The sequence below is a fragment of the Labrus bergylta genome, chromosome 16 (assembly GCF_963930695.1).
Source record: "Labrus bergylta chromosome 16, fLabBer1.1, whole genome shotgun sequence".
In the NCBI taxonomy this organism is placed as follows: domain Eukaryota; kingdom Metazoa; phylum Chordata; class Actinopteri; order Labriformes; family Labridae; genus Labrus; species Labrus bergylta.
Window position 1 is genome coordinate 24,959,627 of NC_089210.1, and position 14,402 is coordinate 24,974,028.

At 41.1% G+C, this 14,402-nt stretch overlaps 2 protein-coding genes across 4 annotated transcripts in view; both read right to left on the minus strand.

Moving 5' to 3' along the window:
* kcnt2b (potassium sodium-activated channel subfamily T member 2b) overlaps positions 1–9,422 on the minus strand; it is a 39,019-nt gene extending 29,597 nt beyond the window's left edge. For 2 of the 3 annotated variants that reach the window (XM_065965046.1, XM_020640952.3), the window contains exon 1: positions 7,795–9,422. In XM_065965046.1, coding sequence (XP_065821118.1) covers positions 7,795–7,883 — 89 coding nt within the window. In that variant the 5' untranslated portion in view covers positions 7,884–9,422. The remainder of the gene's footprint in view (positions 1–7,794) is intronic. The other variant, XM_065965045.1, reaches the window with a different exon arrangement.
* A 152-nt stretch (positions 9,423–9,574) lies between these two features.
* Positions 9,575–14,356, minus strand: qtrt1 (queuine tRNA-ribosyltransferase 1). The gene is made up of 9 exons (XM_020640934.3): positions 14,054–14,356; positions 13,860–13,928; positions 13,587–13,725; positions 13,288–13,482; positions 12,422–12,560; positions 12,253–12,328; positions 12,053–12,162; positions 11,688–11,772; positions 9,575–10,222 (listed from the first exon to the last, which is right to left on the minus strand). The coding sequence occupies exons 1-9, from the start codon at positions 14,330–14,332 to the stop codon at positions 10,070–10,072; spliced, it is 1,245 nt and encodes a 414-aa protein (XP_020496590.1). The 5' UTR covers positions 14,333–14,356; the 3' UTR covers positions 9,575–10,069.
* Between the last annotated feature and the right edge of the window lie 46 nt (positions 14,357–14,402).

Below are 14,402 nucleotides of genomic sequence, written 5' to 3' on the forward strand. Positions count from 1 at the left end.
GCAGAACAATCATTCAGCGTAGGGCATACAACATGTACACATGGGCTTTAATAAAGCACATACAGCAGCTGTAACAGCTGGAAATAATGCAACATGAATAAAAGGCTGCATGGCCTAACATTTCAAACCTGAGCCTGGGGACAGAATTTGCATTTCAGCATTTGCATGTACACTTTGAGAGTTGAAGTGTGACAGAGAGAGAGAGTAAGAGAGAGAGAGAGAGGGCAGACAAAAATACAGACAGTTAAAACGACCCAGACAGACGGACAGAAAGACAGAGGGGGACATGCGGAGGAGGATCTCTGTGAGAGAAAGACAGAGAGATGAACATTGTTCTCCTGCTGCTTCCACCCATGCCTGTGCTCCATAATGACACAGCACTGGCCATCTAATGACACAGTGGAAGGGACTAAAGAAACCCAAATCTATATGTGCACAACAGTACAGCATCGGCTCATCACAGCCTCCACACACTACTCAGAAATAGTCGGCAAACCAGGGAGTAGAGAAAAAAACAAGGTAAACAAGTAGAAGATATGCCTTGCAGAAAGGTCTGTGCTACTGTGGGTAACTCTGCTATAATTGAAACCAAGAGAAATCTAAATCCTTAATTGAATCATGCATTTGTTAATAAATACATGTAAAAATGCATACCGCTACATGCTGTGGGAGCAGAGATGTGATGAAACTCAATGCCAACAAGTATAGAGAAAAATCAATCACATATACAGAAACAAATTCAGATAGAGGTTTGGCTGCCTCTTGGACCACTGAGGACAATAACGCTCCTGACGTTTATTTTTATAAAGCTTTAGACACAAGGATGAGTAAATATATAACTGCAAAAATAATGAATAGACATTGGATGTTCTTTCATTAACAAGTTGATCATATTCATTGAACAAAAACATGAATAGCTATTATAGGGAGAAATACAGATAGCCTTCAAGCATTGATGTATGGAGTGTTCTCTGAGAAAAGAGGCCACGGCTTAGGGAATGAAAAAATAAACAACAAAAGCAGAAAATGATTCACAACAATAATATACGCAGACTACAAATGAGGGCAGGAGAAATTCAATAGGATAACAAGAGGCAAGTAAATTGAACATCACCATGGGGCCGCTCTAACAGCTCTCACAGCTCTCACAGAGGCAAGGTGTACTCCACTTCATCTGACCAATGGCCGACAGGACAGCTTGTCCCTGACCCAGATACACAACAATAACACACATTAGACGGTGTTAATGGCAGGTGGAGGAGAAAAATGAAAAACATGAATGCAAAATGAGAATGTGTGAACACACTCCTGCTTCAGAGAGATCTATCTCGGGTTTGAAAAAGACACATTTTCTCTTTTAAGAACTGACAATACACAAGTTCATGCTGGCTGGAGAGTGGGATGAAATGAATGTCATTTCTTTTTTTTAATACCTCTCATTGCTGCTGTGAAATTGATTCGAACACTTCAATGAAACAAGTGGGTACTTCCATAATAACTTAATGATGACTAAGACCTTTGAAGAGTCCACTCTTTGCTGATCTTTTCATCGGTGTAAAAGTCAAGAAGTCTATGCAAGGACCAATTTACTCTGCAGGGAGATGTGATATGTATACATATGTCTCCTTTAGCGACCTCTCTACACCCCACTAGCTTTAGCAGAGCGGAGCAGAGAGACGACAGTCATCATGTATGAGAGATGTGCAATGTACCCCACAGTATAATGATGGTTAGTAAGTGTGCACTGCAGCCTGTACTCAGAGCCATTTCCTGAACCATCCATGAGTTCCCATGGATTCAAACTTTCCATACATCATCGGCGGAAATGCCCCAACCATTTCTCCCCCTCCTTGCTTCCTGATGTAAGCCAGGGTTGCCTCATCCTTTCCTGAAACCCATAATTCACTTTTTATTGCTTCTGGGAGGATCTGTCGACACATTCATCGTCCCCTTTGTTAACCTGATAGAAGAGCAGGACACAACTGTATTTCAGCTCCTGATCCTCATGTTGGACACGCACACGCGCACACACACACACACACACACACACACACACACACACACACACACACACACACACACACACACACACACACACACACACACACACACACACACACACACACACACACACACACACACACACACACACACACACACACACACACACACACACACACACACACACACACACACACACACACACACACACACACACACACACTATAGGTCCATGATTAGCCCACAATGCCCTCCCCTCCATCCTTCCCTCTAGCGTGAAACAAAATATGGCTTTGATGCGCATCTCTATCAAAAGCCATCTGATGATATTCTATCCGTCCCTTCAGATTTAATTAGCCTCAGATGTGCGCAGACGTTAACAATTGATCAAATCTGGAGATATCAATCTGTTTAAAAGTCGTCTTCAATGACATGTCCGTCGCTAAAGGAGTGAAACATGAGAGGAATCATCTCATCGGACCCTCCTGCTGTTTGGGCGGCTGCATGGATTTGAAAAACCTGCTGTGTATTAGACTAACACCGTTTGGGAATAGGGGTTTGTGATCCTGCACAACAGCATGGCACAGCAGCTCCCTGCACACACTCTGATAACATGAGGCCACATTGAACACTGCTACAACCCAGAAGTGTTCAGACACATGCTAGTCAGCCCTGTGGCTGTGTTAGTATCCACAGCAGGAAGGCTCTTAAGTGATGACAGTGTGTATGTATCCGAAGGCTGGTTAGGAAATTCAATATATAGTTTAGTGGTGGCATAACTTGATGATGTCCAGGAAACACAACTGGACTGTGTTCTCTCTACAGCCTCGGGCTATTGAGAAAAATGAAAATGAAAACTTCCACACATCCAATATGTGTCTGTACCTTTTACTGTATATATAATTTATATAATCTACACCTATAGCCAGAGGATGCAGGAGATGTCTGGGTAAGAAATAAGGAATCAATAAGCTCTGATCGTTTGAGCAAACTGAAGTGTTTCTCACTTTGCCTTCAGGTTATGTGCCTTCTCTGTACACGACCATTTTACAACGAGAGCAGGCAACTCATGTTCAGCTCGCACTTTGTGCACAATATTCTTTTCAGCAGGATCATACCCAGACTATATAATACAGTATGTGAGCCTTCCATCCTCCCATAATGCACCTTCATTTGTTCTATACAATCTGATGTTCACTCCAGGCCTTCTGGCAACCTTTGCCCTTCGCCTATATTAAGTAGCATGTTATAGTTTAAAAGGTTTTTTCTCACTGTCTTTTATCTTCATTAGCCTTCCTCGCAACAGGCTTCCCCAGGAACTCAGACGCAGAGTCAGGTTAATTGCCTCTGGCGACAATGTGTTTCAAAGGCAACTTCACTGTACCTGTTTACCAGCCATCTTGATGGCCTCTTGATATTGCAGGCCATCTGTATTGCTAAGAGCCCTCCTTCATTCCCTTAGCTCTACAGACATCATACATAATACATCTGCAGTACGCTATCAGCTTTTCTAATGTGTCTTATTGAACTTCCAGAAACACTGAAAGGCTCATTTAAGGACTTCAGCACGCACCTCTAAAGTGAAGTTTCGGCAAATCTGGTATGCATATTGACAATATTGATGGATCATGCTCTACATGGGCCCAACAAGATTAAGGCTTGACAGGAGGAATTAAGGGGGAAGCTAAGGGAGTGGGAGTATTGGTGGAAACAATGGTGGAGAGTAGACTCAGACAAAGATTGAGAGAGGGAAAATGTGGAGGCGAGAGCCAATAAAAGACTGTTCTAAGGACAAAAGGCAGTCATTTGTATGATAATCCTGGACTCTGAGGGAAGCTTCCGCTGGGGCTTTTCTATTGTGGAGCAGTGGAGACTTTTTTGTATTTCATTTCACTTCTAACACATTAGAAATACAAACGGAGTGCTGCGTTGATTTGTTTGTTTTTTTAAAGGCTGTTTTGACAATGCTCTGAGTGAAAGGACTACTGCTCTGCAATGCGTGGACATGCTCATTGCTGTCTATTAGGCCAGAAAATGCAATATTCGGGAAGAAGATCATGGGGGGGTTTGTTAAAAGATAATAAAAAAGACAGCCTACTTCACACCTTTTACAGGCTGTGGATTACACAGATTCAAAGATGGCTGCTCATATCAACAACTATCAAAAGAAGTCATCTACTTCAAAGCTCATTATCACATTTACTTCAGACAACAACCGTGGCTCCTGTTCAGTAATAAGGCATTTCCTCTCAACTGAAGCCTCTGAGTCACTGCAGTATGAATGTTGTATGTGTTGCCATTATGGAATATATAGACTCATGAGGATGTCTGATCAGAGACTCACCAAACAGATCTTTATCTGGGATACTTGTGTTGTCGTGACTGGGCAAATGAGTTAAAATCTGTATTTTATTAACAGGTTACTCAGGAGATTAAGAGTAAAATGGTTATGTACAGAGATAAATTGTTTGTTGATATATGGTGTAAACCAAAGCTACAAAGTTATTGTCTCATAAATTTACAGTGAAAAGACCTATTTACAGTTTTAATGCCCACCAGAGGAAGACTGAACAAGATTCATTTTCTGTTTTACTGCCCCATCTTTGATGACATAAGGGATGTACTTTCTAGAAAAATGCCCTCCATTAATGTTGATTTCTTCTGGTTAAATGATTTTGAAAAACCTGTGTTGTGCTTTAGAAGAGTTTAAGGCTGAGCTGTAAGAGGAGCATGCAACGAGTGGTGATTCTACAGTCTGTTGGGGCCGTAGGCAAAAATTGATTGGGGGCCCCTCCAACCACTATTATATCTACCAGTGTCCCGATGCGCTTGCTCTTTCTTTTTTTAACTCCCAGACAGATAATTCCTCTTCATTTCTCCCTCAGTGCTTTTCACTGACACTTTGTTTTTCCACAGGAGTAATACATGAGATGCTAAGCAGGGCAATGACAGTGAGTGCTGTCAGATGGGGCCTGATTAGGGAGGTTTCCTATCATCAACTGTCATTGTAAAATTTGCACATTTTGAGCTTCTGCTGCGGTTTTAAGTTGAGAAAACCCTTGCGGTCCCGTAGCAGCCTGGTCCCCCTAGCAGTTGCCTGATTTGCCTGTTGACATGCAGTACCTCTGTGTGCAACTATGTAATGTTATGAATTGAAAATAAAGCACTTTTGTACTCGTAAACAAACTTTCTGCTTTACATTTTAACATTTAAATTCTGACTTGGAATTTAACTAGTTTTCTGTTGTACGGGGAAAACTAAGCCAAATCTAATTTATGTTTGTTGCATTTTAACATAAAATAGATACAGCCAATGGTTTTCACAGAAGCAATCTATCATGTTTGCAGTTTTTATACTTTTTTTTCCACAACTTGTTGAAAAACAAGGCAGTTGAATGAAAGTTTTGAACATTTATGAGTGGACCTGGAAACTCAATTTCTACCGCAGCACCCCTTAACACAGGTCAACACAATACAAACATTACAGTGCAAAGAAAGAGGCTCTTCAGATGATAATAATAGTATAATCAAGAGGACAGGAGATCCCTCGGTTGGGGAAATAAATTATTAAATAATTTCCCATCTTTAAACAGCTGGGCTGAAAATTGCCTCACCTGAGAGGCTTTCAACAGCTACAGCAAAAATGTATTCCAGTGATTTACAGGAGAGCTCTTGAACATCGGGAAAAGCACGATATTGGAGCCACTTCAATCAAAAGTAAGATGTCAAAAGAGGGCCACATATGGACAAACGCACACACCGAGAGGAGAGGAGAGGAGAGGCGAGGCGAGGAGAGGAGTGGAGAGGAGTGGAGAGGAGAGGAGAGGAGAAGATTGGAGAGGAGAGGAGAGGAGAGGAGAGGAGAGGAGAGGAGAGGAGTGGGGAGGAGAGGAGTGGAGAGGAGATGAGAAGATTGGAGAGGGGAGGAGAGGAGTGGAGAGGAGAGGAGAGGAGAGGGGAGGAGAGGAGTGGAGAGGAGAGGGCCCACAGAATGTGACAGAAAGGCATTATTGGGCTCAGTGAAGTTTTTCGCAGAGCATAGTGCGACCATATGTGTCAAGGAGATACGTCATGCATGCACATATTGACATTTGGATTAGCGAGTGTTTTTTTGTTTTTTTGGTTGTAGTAATACTGTAAGGAGCAATCTGTGCAGATTCTTTGGGATGATCCTTAGGAGCCACTTCTCTTTGATTAAAAGACCATGGCAGACAAACTGTTTGATGTAATTAAGCCCTCTGCCTATCAATCAAATCGTTTCTTTTTTTGTCTAATCAGTCGATTTGTTATTCACTGGGCACAGAGATCAACAACTTCACCTTTCAATTGCACCCTTTCTCCCTCGGAATGTCAAGATGCATCCACGAGATACAGAGGACTTTGCTAGATGAATGCTCATTATTAGGATATTAGACGGATAGAATGTGCACTGGACTCTCCTGCTCAGTGCTATACGACAAAATCAAAGCAACACATTCACAGCCCCCACAAAGTTATATTTGAGTCTCAGAGCCTGCTGGAGCCCTTAGAGTGATCGACAGCAGGATATCCCTGAAATCACTCATTCATGTTAAGAGGGTATCAGAGCAGATTCATTGTCCTCTTTATCTCTCCTAACTAATGGGTTATAACAAACCACATATAACTATACACATATTTTGTTTCTGCATTTTTTTAGTCACCAGACTCATCCATGTTTTTGTCAATTGCTTTTTTTTTTTTTTTTTCCATTGCCTCTTTGAGAAGATCAGGTGCCAGGGATGTAAATGACTCATTTTGTTCCTTCCCAGAAAGAAGCAGCAACCCTCTGTCACTGAACCCCCTTTAATCAGGTGACTGTGGTCAAACTGCATCTTGGTTCAGAGACATTAGTCCTTGGGCAATAACTGACAAATTACAGAGGGCCAGAAGAGCACCACCAGAGTGAGCAGGCCAATTCTGGACTCAGCTGTGTAAAAAAAAAAAAAAAACATCCCTGAGAATTCAGATACACAGTATAATGGTACATTTCATTACAATTACATGACATGCAGATAGGGTAGCATGCAGCAGTAATTCCTCTCAATAAGTAGACTTATATTGATCTCTTTTTAAATGAAATTTAGTATCAGATTGGAAAAATTAAGTAAGGTCCACCAAGATTTTTGATCCTTATTTTCACCTGGCAACAAAAGACGGCATGCGTGAAATAGAGGTTAAAGTTTTCTATTAGACAGCATGATGAAATAGCCAGATTGAGCTATGCATACCATACAGCACAACAAATCTATTACCCTGCAAAATGGAGTGTAGGCAAAGGTTAATTGCCAGAGCACACACTTGAAATTTCCTGGTCAGGTGGCAAATGGTTCTTTATAAATTGAAGGAATTATGTCTCGAATAGGAAATTAAAACATCCATCTTACTTGCTCATTCTTAATTTCCTCCCTGGTTGATTTTACTAAAAGGATTTCAGGGCATAATTCAGACTTATTGGAAATGCATGAAATGAAATTTTGAATGACATCTTTTGAAATAAAAACGTTCCAATGTTGCTTTTGGTACTTGTGTAGGCTAGTGTTAGCACACAGGACAGAGTAAACCTGTTGCGGCATCCATGGCAACGAGTGCAAAAGCTGGCAGTAAAAAAGTCCAACACATTCATGCACTTGGATTAACAAGATCACAGAGAGACAGTGCAACGCAGAACAAATAAGTACTTTTAAGACGAGGTGCAATGATGCTCTCATGGCGCACAGTTGCGCAACAGATTCAGTGCGCCGTGCGTAAACGATGCAAGCAGCTGCATCCTTACCTGTCGTCGGTCTGCCAGTCCCCGAGCAACAGGTCTCGGAACCGGTACCGTGGGGGCAGAGGGAGCACCTCCTTCTCCAATTCGACCATGCTTCTCCTCCTCCGAACCCCGAGACAGAGAAAGATTTCACCGATAAATGTACCTCCACGCAGAGAAGGTAGACCTCCCAAAACCAGCTCCGCTGCTCTTCCTTCGGCTATTTAGAACGTAGATAAAAAACGAAAACATTGATACACCTCATTGCATCGTCTACGACCTCCCTTTAAAACAGAAAAAAATCAACTTCTTTTCCTTGGCACCCTCACAATACAGCTCTAGTTTTCTTCTCGCAGAGGCAACAGGTCGGGGATGTTCATCCTTCGGTGCGTTGGGGAGGCTCCACTTTTCCTGTGACTGCTGGGAAGCAACTGGTTGTCTCTCTCAACACCAGCATCCTTCCTGCCTGAGCTACGCATGGACGCACTGGCTGCCAATATGTCACCAAGCGATGGGGACTAAAGTAGCCTATACTCCTCATATCAGGAATAACTACAAAGTAGAAAGTGCAGAAACAAATATATATTTTACAATAAGAGCCCAACAGTACTGCGCCATATCAGGGGCACAATATACATTTCTCTAAAAGATTGAATGAGATAAGACTTGCACAAATACTGCACGCAACGCAGAGTTGAAACGAGACTTGTATTTTTTGAATGAAGATCTGGTTTGGTCCTATTCACTTTCATGTAGTTTAAGATTCTTAGAGCCTGCTAAGGAGGAACATGTTAGGAATGATCTTTGCTGAAAAGGACACAAGACCACGTCCAATTTATGTAGTGCACGCTTGCCAACTGAGTTCTGAAAGCTGTTCTCTCACCAAGCACACACTAAATATAACCAAACAACACAGTCAATGCTGAAGATTTGCCAGAAAATAAAACAACCTTTCCTTGAGAGAATGTAGGAGCCACAATTCTCTAATAGTTTTAAGACAAAACACAATCATCACATGGCTTAAAAACTTTTAAGTTCCAATAAATGTGGGCTGTATTAAATAAAAACACAAAATGTCACCATGAACCTCATATCATCACAGCATAATTCTCCCTTTAAATGTTGTAGTTACTGTAACTCATCAAAGCACCTGTAACCAGCTCTTACTGTGCACCGAACAAACAATGTCTCTCAATATTAGCAAGCTGCCACTCATTATATGTCACAGGTTAAATCCTGTAGTGCCCGTGGTTAGAGCAAAAGCATAATGAAATTCAACTATGGTGCTTAAGAGGGACTGTTGACTCAAAGCCACAGACAACAGGTGTTATGCAAATTAACTCACAATATTAATATTAATCACCCACAACTGAGCCTGGATAAAGCTGCAGCACCTCTGTAAGCTCCAAACAAAACCCTCTAGCAGGGGGTCAAAGATTACTGTCAGCTGAACTGATGAGAAAAATAGGATATTAATAATAATAAGAGTAATTATTTTTGTTCCTACTTAGATGTGGGCTGACTGTGAACTAAAATATGTTTTTGTGTCAACATGTGTTTCACCTCTTGCACCTAGTCTTTGTGTAATTGTTGCCATCTTTACATAGACTATTTAACCTCCATAGAAACTGAACTATAGTTTAAACTCAGACAGGGTACTGTTTAATCCAGTTCTACAGTCGGACTGTAGTTTTGTCTATTTTGCCCTCTTGTGGTCAAAATTACACAAGCACCCAATCAGCAGTGAGCTAGATCCATTGATCTCTTGAAACAGCTGACTGATAAATAATAGTATGTTTCAATATAGGTTAAAACGCCAGCATACAAATACATTTATTAATCTTGTGCCTTTGGGGGGGAAAAATAATTCTATGACGCCCTAAGGCACAACATGTTACAAAGAGGTTGTCAGGAAGGCAAAACATTTCATTTCAAGTGGGTGGGCCAAGCTGGGTAGCCATGGTAACAACAAAAAATTGTCTGAGCATATCAGAGGAGACAGTTCATGTGATTCAAACCTCATTTGAACCCCATTCAGTCTCACATTATCATAATGTGTTCTTGGAGGACAATCTGCACAGGGTAAGAAGAGCAGGCTTGATGCAAAAGACAATCCGGCTCCATAGTTCAACAGACATTCTCCTTTTAGCAAAAAAAAAGTGTAAAACGCATTTACAAATGTAAACAAATAGTAGAAAATGATCATACATTAAAAAAAAAAGAAGTTTTTTTTAAATATTTAAAATCTTCCAGTCTGTGACATGATCTCCATTTAGAGCAGACATTTGCCTTCCTGGCTCTATTCCAAAGTAATGTTGACGGAGGCGAGAGCATCCACAGCCCAGCCGGGGTACTGGTCCCGAGAGGGAAACATCCGCTTCATGAAAGCCCGTATAAAGTCAGGGAAACCACCCTCCACAATGCTCTGTCTCACAGAGCGCATCAGGTTGAGCTGCGAAGAGAAAAGTTTTTTTTGAATCAGAGAAATAAAGTGTAATTGACCTCTCCAACATTTAGAGAGTGGAGATCACTATATTTAGAGTTTACAGTTAAAATGTTAACACGCTAATTTTGACCATCATAAAGGTTAACATGTAAATGTTGCACACACATGAAATAAGTCATTGCATTTCACTGGGGATCAAAGTGGTAGAGAGACTGCTCAGCAGACCGAAAACCAAAGCTCCATGCTAGCGTGGCTAAATGGGACAAGACATCATTAAACTAATATGTTGAATAATCAGAAATGATGTGTCTTACTTCATTAACAAGAGCATAATGTTATAGGACGTATCTGTCACAAACTAAGGCGGTTATTGTTTTGATAATGCCAGAGTGGCAAAGCAAGTTTGTGGTACAGCGTACAACAACACACTGTTCAAGAAATGGGGCGAGAATTTATGTGGTGTAGTGTTTGATGTCGCATTAACAACACCGCCGTCCTCATTCATGCACGGCCTGCTCCGACCTCCACCTCAGCGGCAAAGAAAGTGTGGACAACAGGAGGACTACAAAGGAGAAATCCTTCCTGCATCTCATCCCATCTCCCCCATCCAATTTTTCTATTATAACATAACAAAGAGTAAGGTATTTTACCTGCTCTTTGAAAAGCGTCTCGAGAAAACATTTGTTATGAATTGGCGCAATACAAATAATGGTTGATTGACTGATTTGTTTGAGCAATTTGCCTCTGAAATAAATGATGTAACATGAGATAGGTTTATTTTTATGTGGCAATATTGAAGAGAAAAGTAATGAACTGCTCCTTTAATGTTAATAGAAAGACATCAAATAGTAATGTGAAAAATCAAAGTCTTTAGAATTAAAGGTTAAAAAAAGATTTATTTAATCTGTATTTGGCTTCAGGTTTTTCAAAGGTTATTAGCTGTGCTGACGGTTTATCTTGATTTAACAATGATTTAATCTGGCTTTGTCTCAATGTACGTCAGTCTGGGATAAATAAAGTTGTCTGAGTCATTTACATCTTTTCGATTCAACACTGAATGTCCAGGTGACCAGGTTTTCTTTTGTAGTAGTTTTTGATCTTGGTGGCCATGCCGGCTTGCATAATGAAAGGCGGCTGTGGCTCAGTTAGAAGGTCAACCGGAAGGTCGAGGATTCGATCCCCAGCTCCAGCAGCAACATGTCCGATGTATCCTAGAGCAAAGCACTTAACCCAGAATTGCTCCCGCTGCTTCATCAGTGGCAGCATTTACCATTTCACACAGGTTTATTCAGGATAAATTCTACTTTTGTTTAACAACAGTGAAAGTTAAAAGGAGTGCATCGAAAACTCTTAAAACCTGTTATTCCGCTCTAGTTACTTCTGAGATCGCTTTCAGTGAATATACTCTGTCGAGCAGTTCAATGCTTTTGTTATTTCAGGTAAACTGTATCTTGACATTTCTAATACTGACCTGGTAGGCGATGTTGTGGATGGTGATGTGATGCATGGCTGCAGTGTCACTCTTAAAAAGAGCATGAAGGTAAGCCCGACTGTGTCTGGAACAGAGAAGTGTAATAATACTTAAAACATTTTACAGTGACAGAGTTTTGCAATAAGGTACAAATTAAACAGCAGGCTCATACACTGGCACTCAACTGCAGCAAAATCTGCCAATTACATATTGAAATACCTAAATCACAATGATTGGTTTATGCCCAGCATTCCCCTCTGTTAGATCAGAAATAAGGGATAAGCTTGCTGGGTAAAAACATCTTTATTGGCTCTTCTTGGAAACTACACTGACCTCCAGGCTCACTGTTTTTTTTCTTGACTTACCTCTTGCAGGTGGGACACTGGCAGTCTGGGTCTATTGGCCCCAAGTCCTTTGCATACTGCTTTTGTTTTACCTGGAGGGATCCCCAAGGCACCAAGGCAGAGCCAAACCTCTGATTGAGAAAAACACTATGTTCAGAGACACATTGATATCAGACACACGGCTTAGAATAAAATCAAGTGTGTGAGGTGAAAGAGCTTACTGCAGTGCGGGTAGGAAATACGCAGTCAAACATATCACATCCCAGAGCTACACACACCACCAAGTCCACGGCATACCTGCAGCACATGAGGAACAACCCCGATGTTCATTAGTCAATTCTAAAACCAGAGAGTTCTCATCAATCATCTTTGGCATGTGGGAAAACATACCCCACACCCATGAGGTAGCGGGGCTTTTCCCGAGGTAGGTGGTCAGTGCTTAGTGTGACCATCCGCCAGAAGTCATCTTTCTCCTCTCCTCCACTCAGGCCGCCGATCGCAAAACCAGGAACATCGCGTTTAGTCATCTCTAAAAAGAGGGGATGAAACACTTGAAAACACAAGTCCTAATCACTGTTAAACATTTGAAAACTGGCTGCATTCACAATAAAACCTGATTTTAAAATGTGTCTACTTATTGTCTTGGCCCGTATCTCTGCACAGTATTTACACTTTAACTTTGGAAGTGATTAAGTGAATGTGTTGTATTTCTTCATTACTTGTAGGGCTGGGCGATACATCAATTAAATTGATAAATAGTATTTAAATCAAGATTTTCTCGAAAACTTTCTCTGCCGCTTCCCTTGGGCCAAAATACTCCCCCATTATTTACTTACTATTTTGCTGTACATTTCATTAATCATTGAAGGGAAATTCAGGTTTGCTTTACTTTCTTTTTATTGATTAAATGAGACCAAAACTTGTTCTTAGTCGTTTTGTTTTTGTTTTTTTTAGAAGAAAGAAATCGACTAAAACTTTAAATCGAGTGTGGTGTGAAAAAAATCTGTGGTTTTATTTTCCGGCCTTATCGTCCAGCCCTAGATTTGTCACATTTTGAAACTTTACACAAGCTTTCAAGGTAGTAAACCTTCACATCATCTGTAAACTTCACATATAATTCCTCATTTTACTGATATGTAAAACCCTGTTAAAACTCTTCTATAAATTAAAGGAAACACATGACATTAACCAGGTGCTGAAATGACAGTAGACAGGGAGGGACAAAGGAACCAGACAAAGTAGGATGTTGTTTTTACCATCTAGACAGGCTTTGCGCAGCTCTGCATTTAGTCCTCCTTGGATGATGGCAAACAGATTCTGTTTGTCTGGATTTTTATTGGCTGCTATGCAGCGGTCAAGCCAGCGAATTGATCTGTGCATAGCTTCCTCCACCCGAGGTCCTGTCACAGTACTACTGACCACATCATCCAGCTGCATCATGATGTCAGACCCTGAAAGTAAACCACAGAGAAGCTGTCTTTTAGTCACAATTTAGGTGAAGCTCCAAGTCTTTGTATCTTAATTCTGATTCAAAAGTATGTTACTACATTCTGACCTAGACTGTTCTGTATGCTGATGGATTTCTCAGGACTTAGGAGGATCTCTTTGCCATCGTAGGGGGACTTAAACTTGACCCCTTCCTCAGTGACTTCTGAGAGTTCAACAAGGGACACCATCTGAAACCCCCCGCTGTCCTGTAAACAGAGGAAAGATTCCAACAAAATCTCGTCACTTACCTCTTAAAATGATCTGAATACAAAACACCATCCCATGCATTCAACTCCATGGTTGCCTAGTATATTGATTAATTGAGAAAACATATACTCACAGTTAAAAGATTCCTCTTCCAGTTCATAAACCCATGCAAGCCATTAGCTTTTTCGATTAACTCGGGTCCCTGTGGGCATAATGTTGAATTGGAAAGAAGAAAAGTTATCGTGCTTTCTTTATAGCCTAATCAAAGTCCATGTATTCATGTGAAAAGCAGAATTTGTATAGTATTTATGTTACAGTGTTGCCTACCGGTCTCATTCCTAGATGGTAAGTGTTTCCAAGACAAATCTGACATCCCAGACCCTCCAGCTGATCCACAGTGATTCCCTTCAGAGTCCCCTGGGTACCGACAGGCATGAAAACAGGGGTACTGACCGCACAGTGTGGCAGTATTAAGTCACAAACTCTTGCTTTAGTTACTGGACATTCAGCAACTATTCTCAGAGAGAGGGGAGACGCTGCACACACAGCTTTCTGTAAGGACATGTTGTTTTCTGAACCAGCTCCACACTCTATGGTGGCAGCCATGTTGCAGTCAACATGTGACGTGAGGAGCTCAAACTGATAATCGGTTTGACCAATCAAAGACGAGAACACG

Coding starts and splice junctions, on each gene's coding strand:
- qtrt1 (XM_020640934.3), bottom strand. CDS start 14,332: ATGGCTGCCACCATAGAGTGTGGAGCTGGTTCAGAAAACAACATGTCC. Junction 12,329..12,421: donor CGCTACCTCATGGGTGTGGG/GTATGTTTTCCC, acceptor CATGTGCTGCAG/GTATGCCGTGGACTTGGTGG. Junction 10,223..11,687: donor TCCACAACATCGCCTACCAG/GTCAGTATTAGA, acceptor TTCTCTTCGCAG/CTCAACCTGATGCGCTCTGT.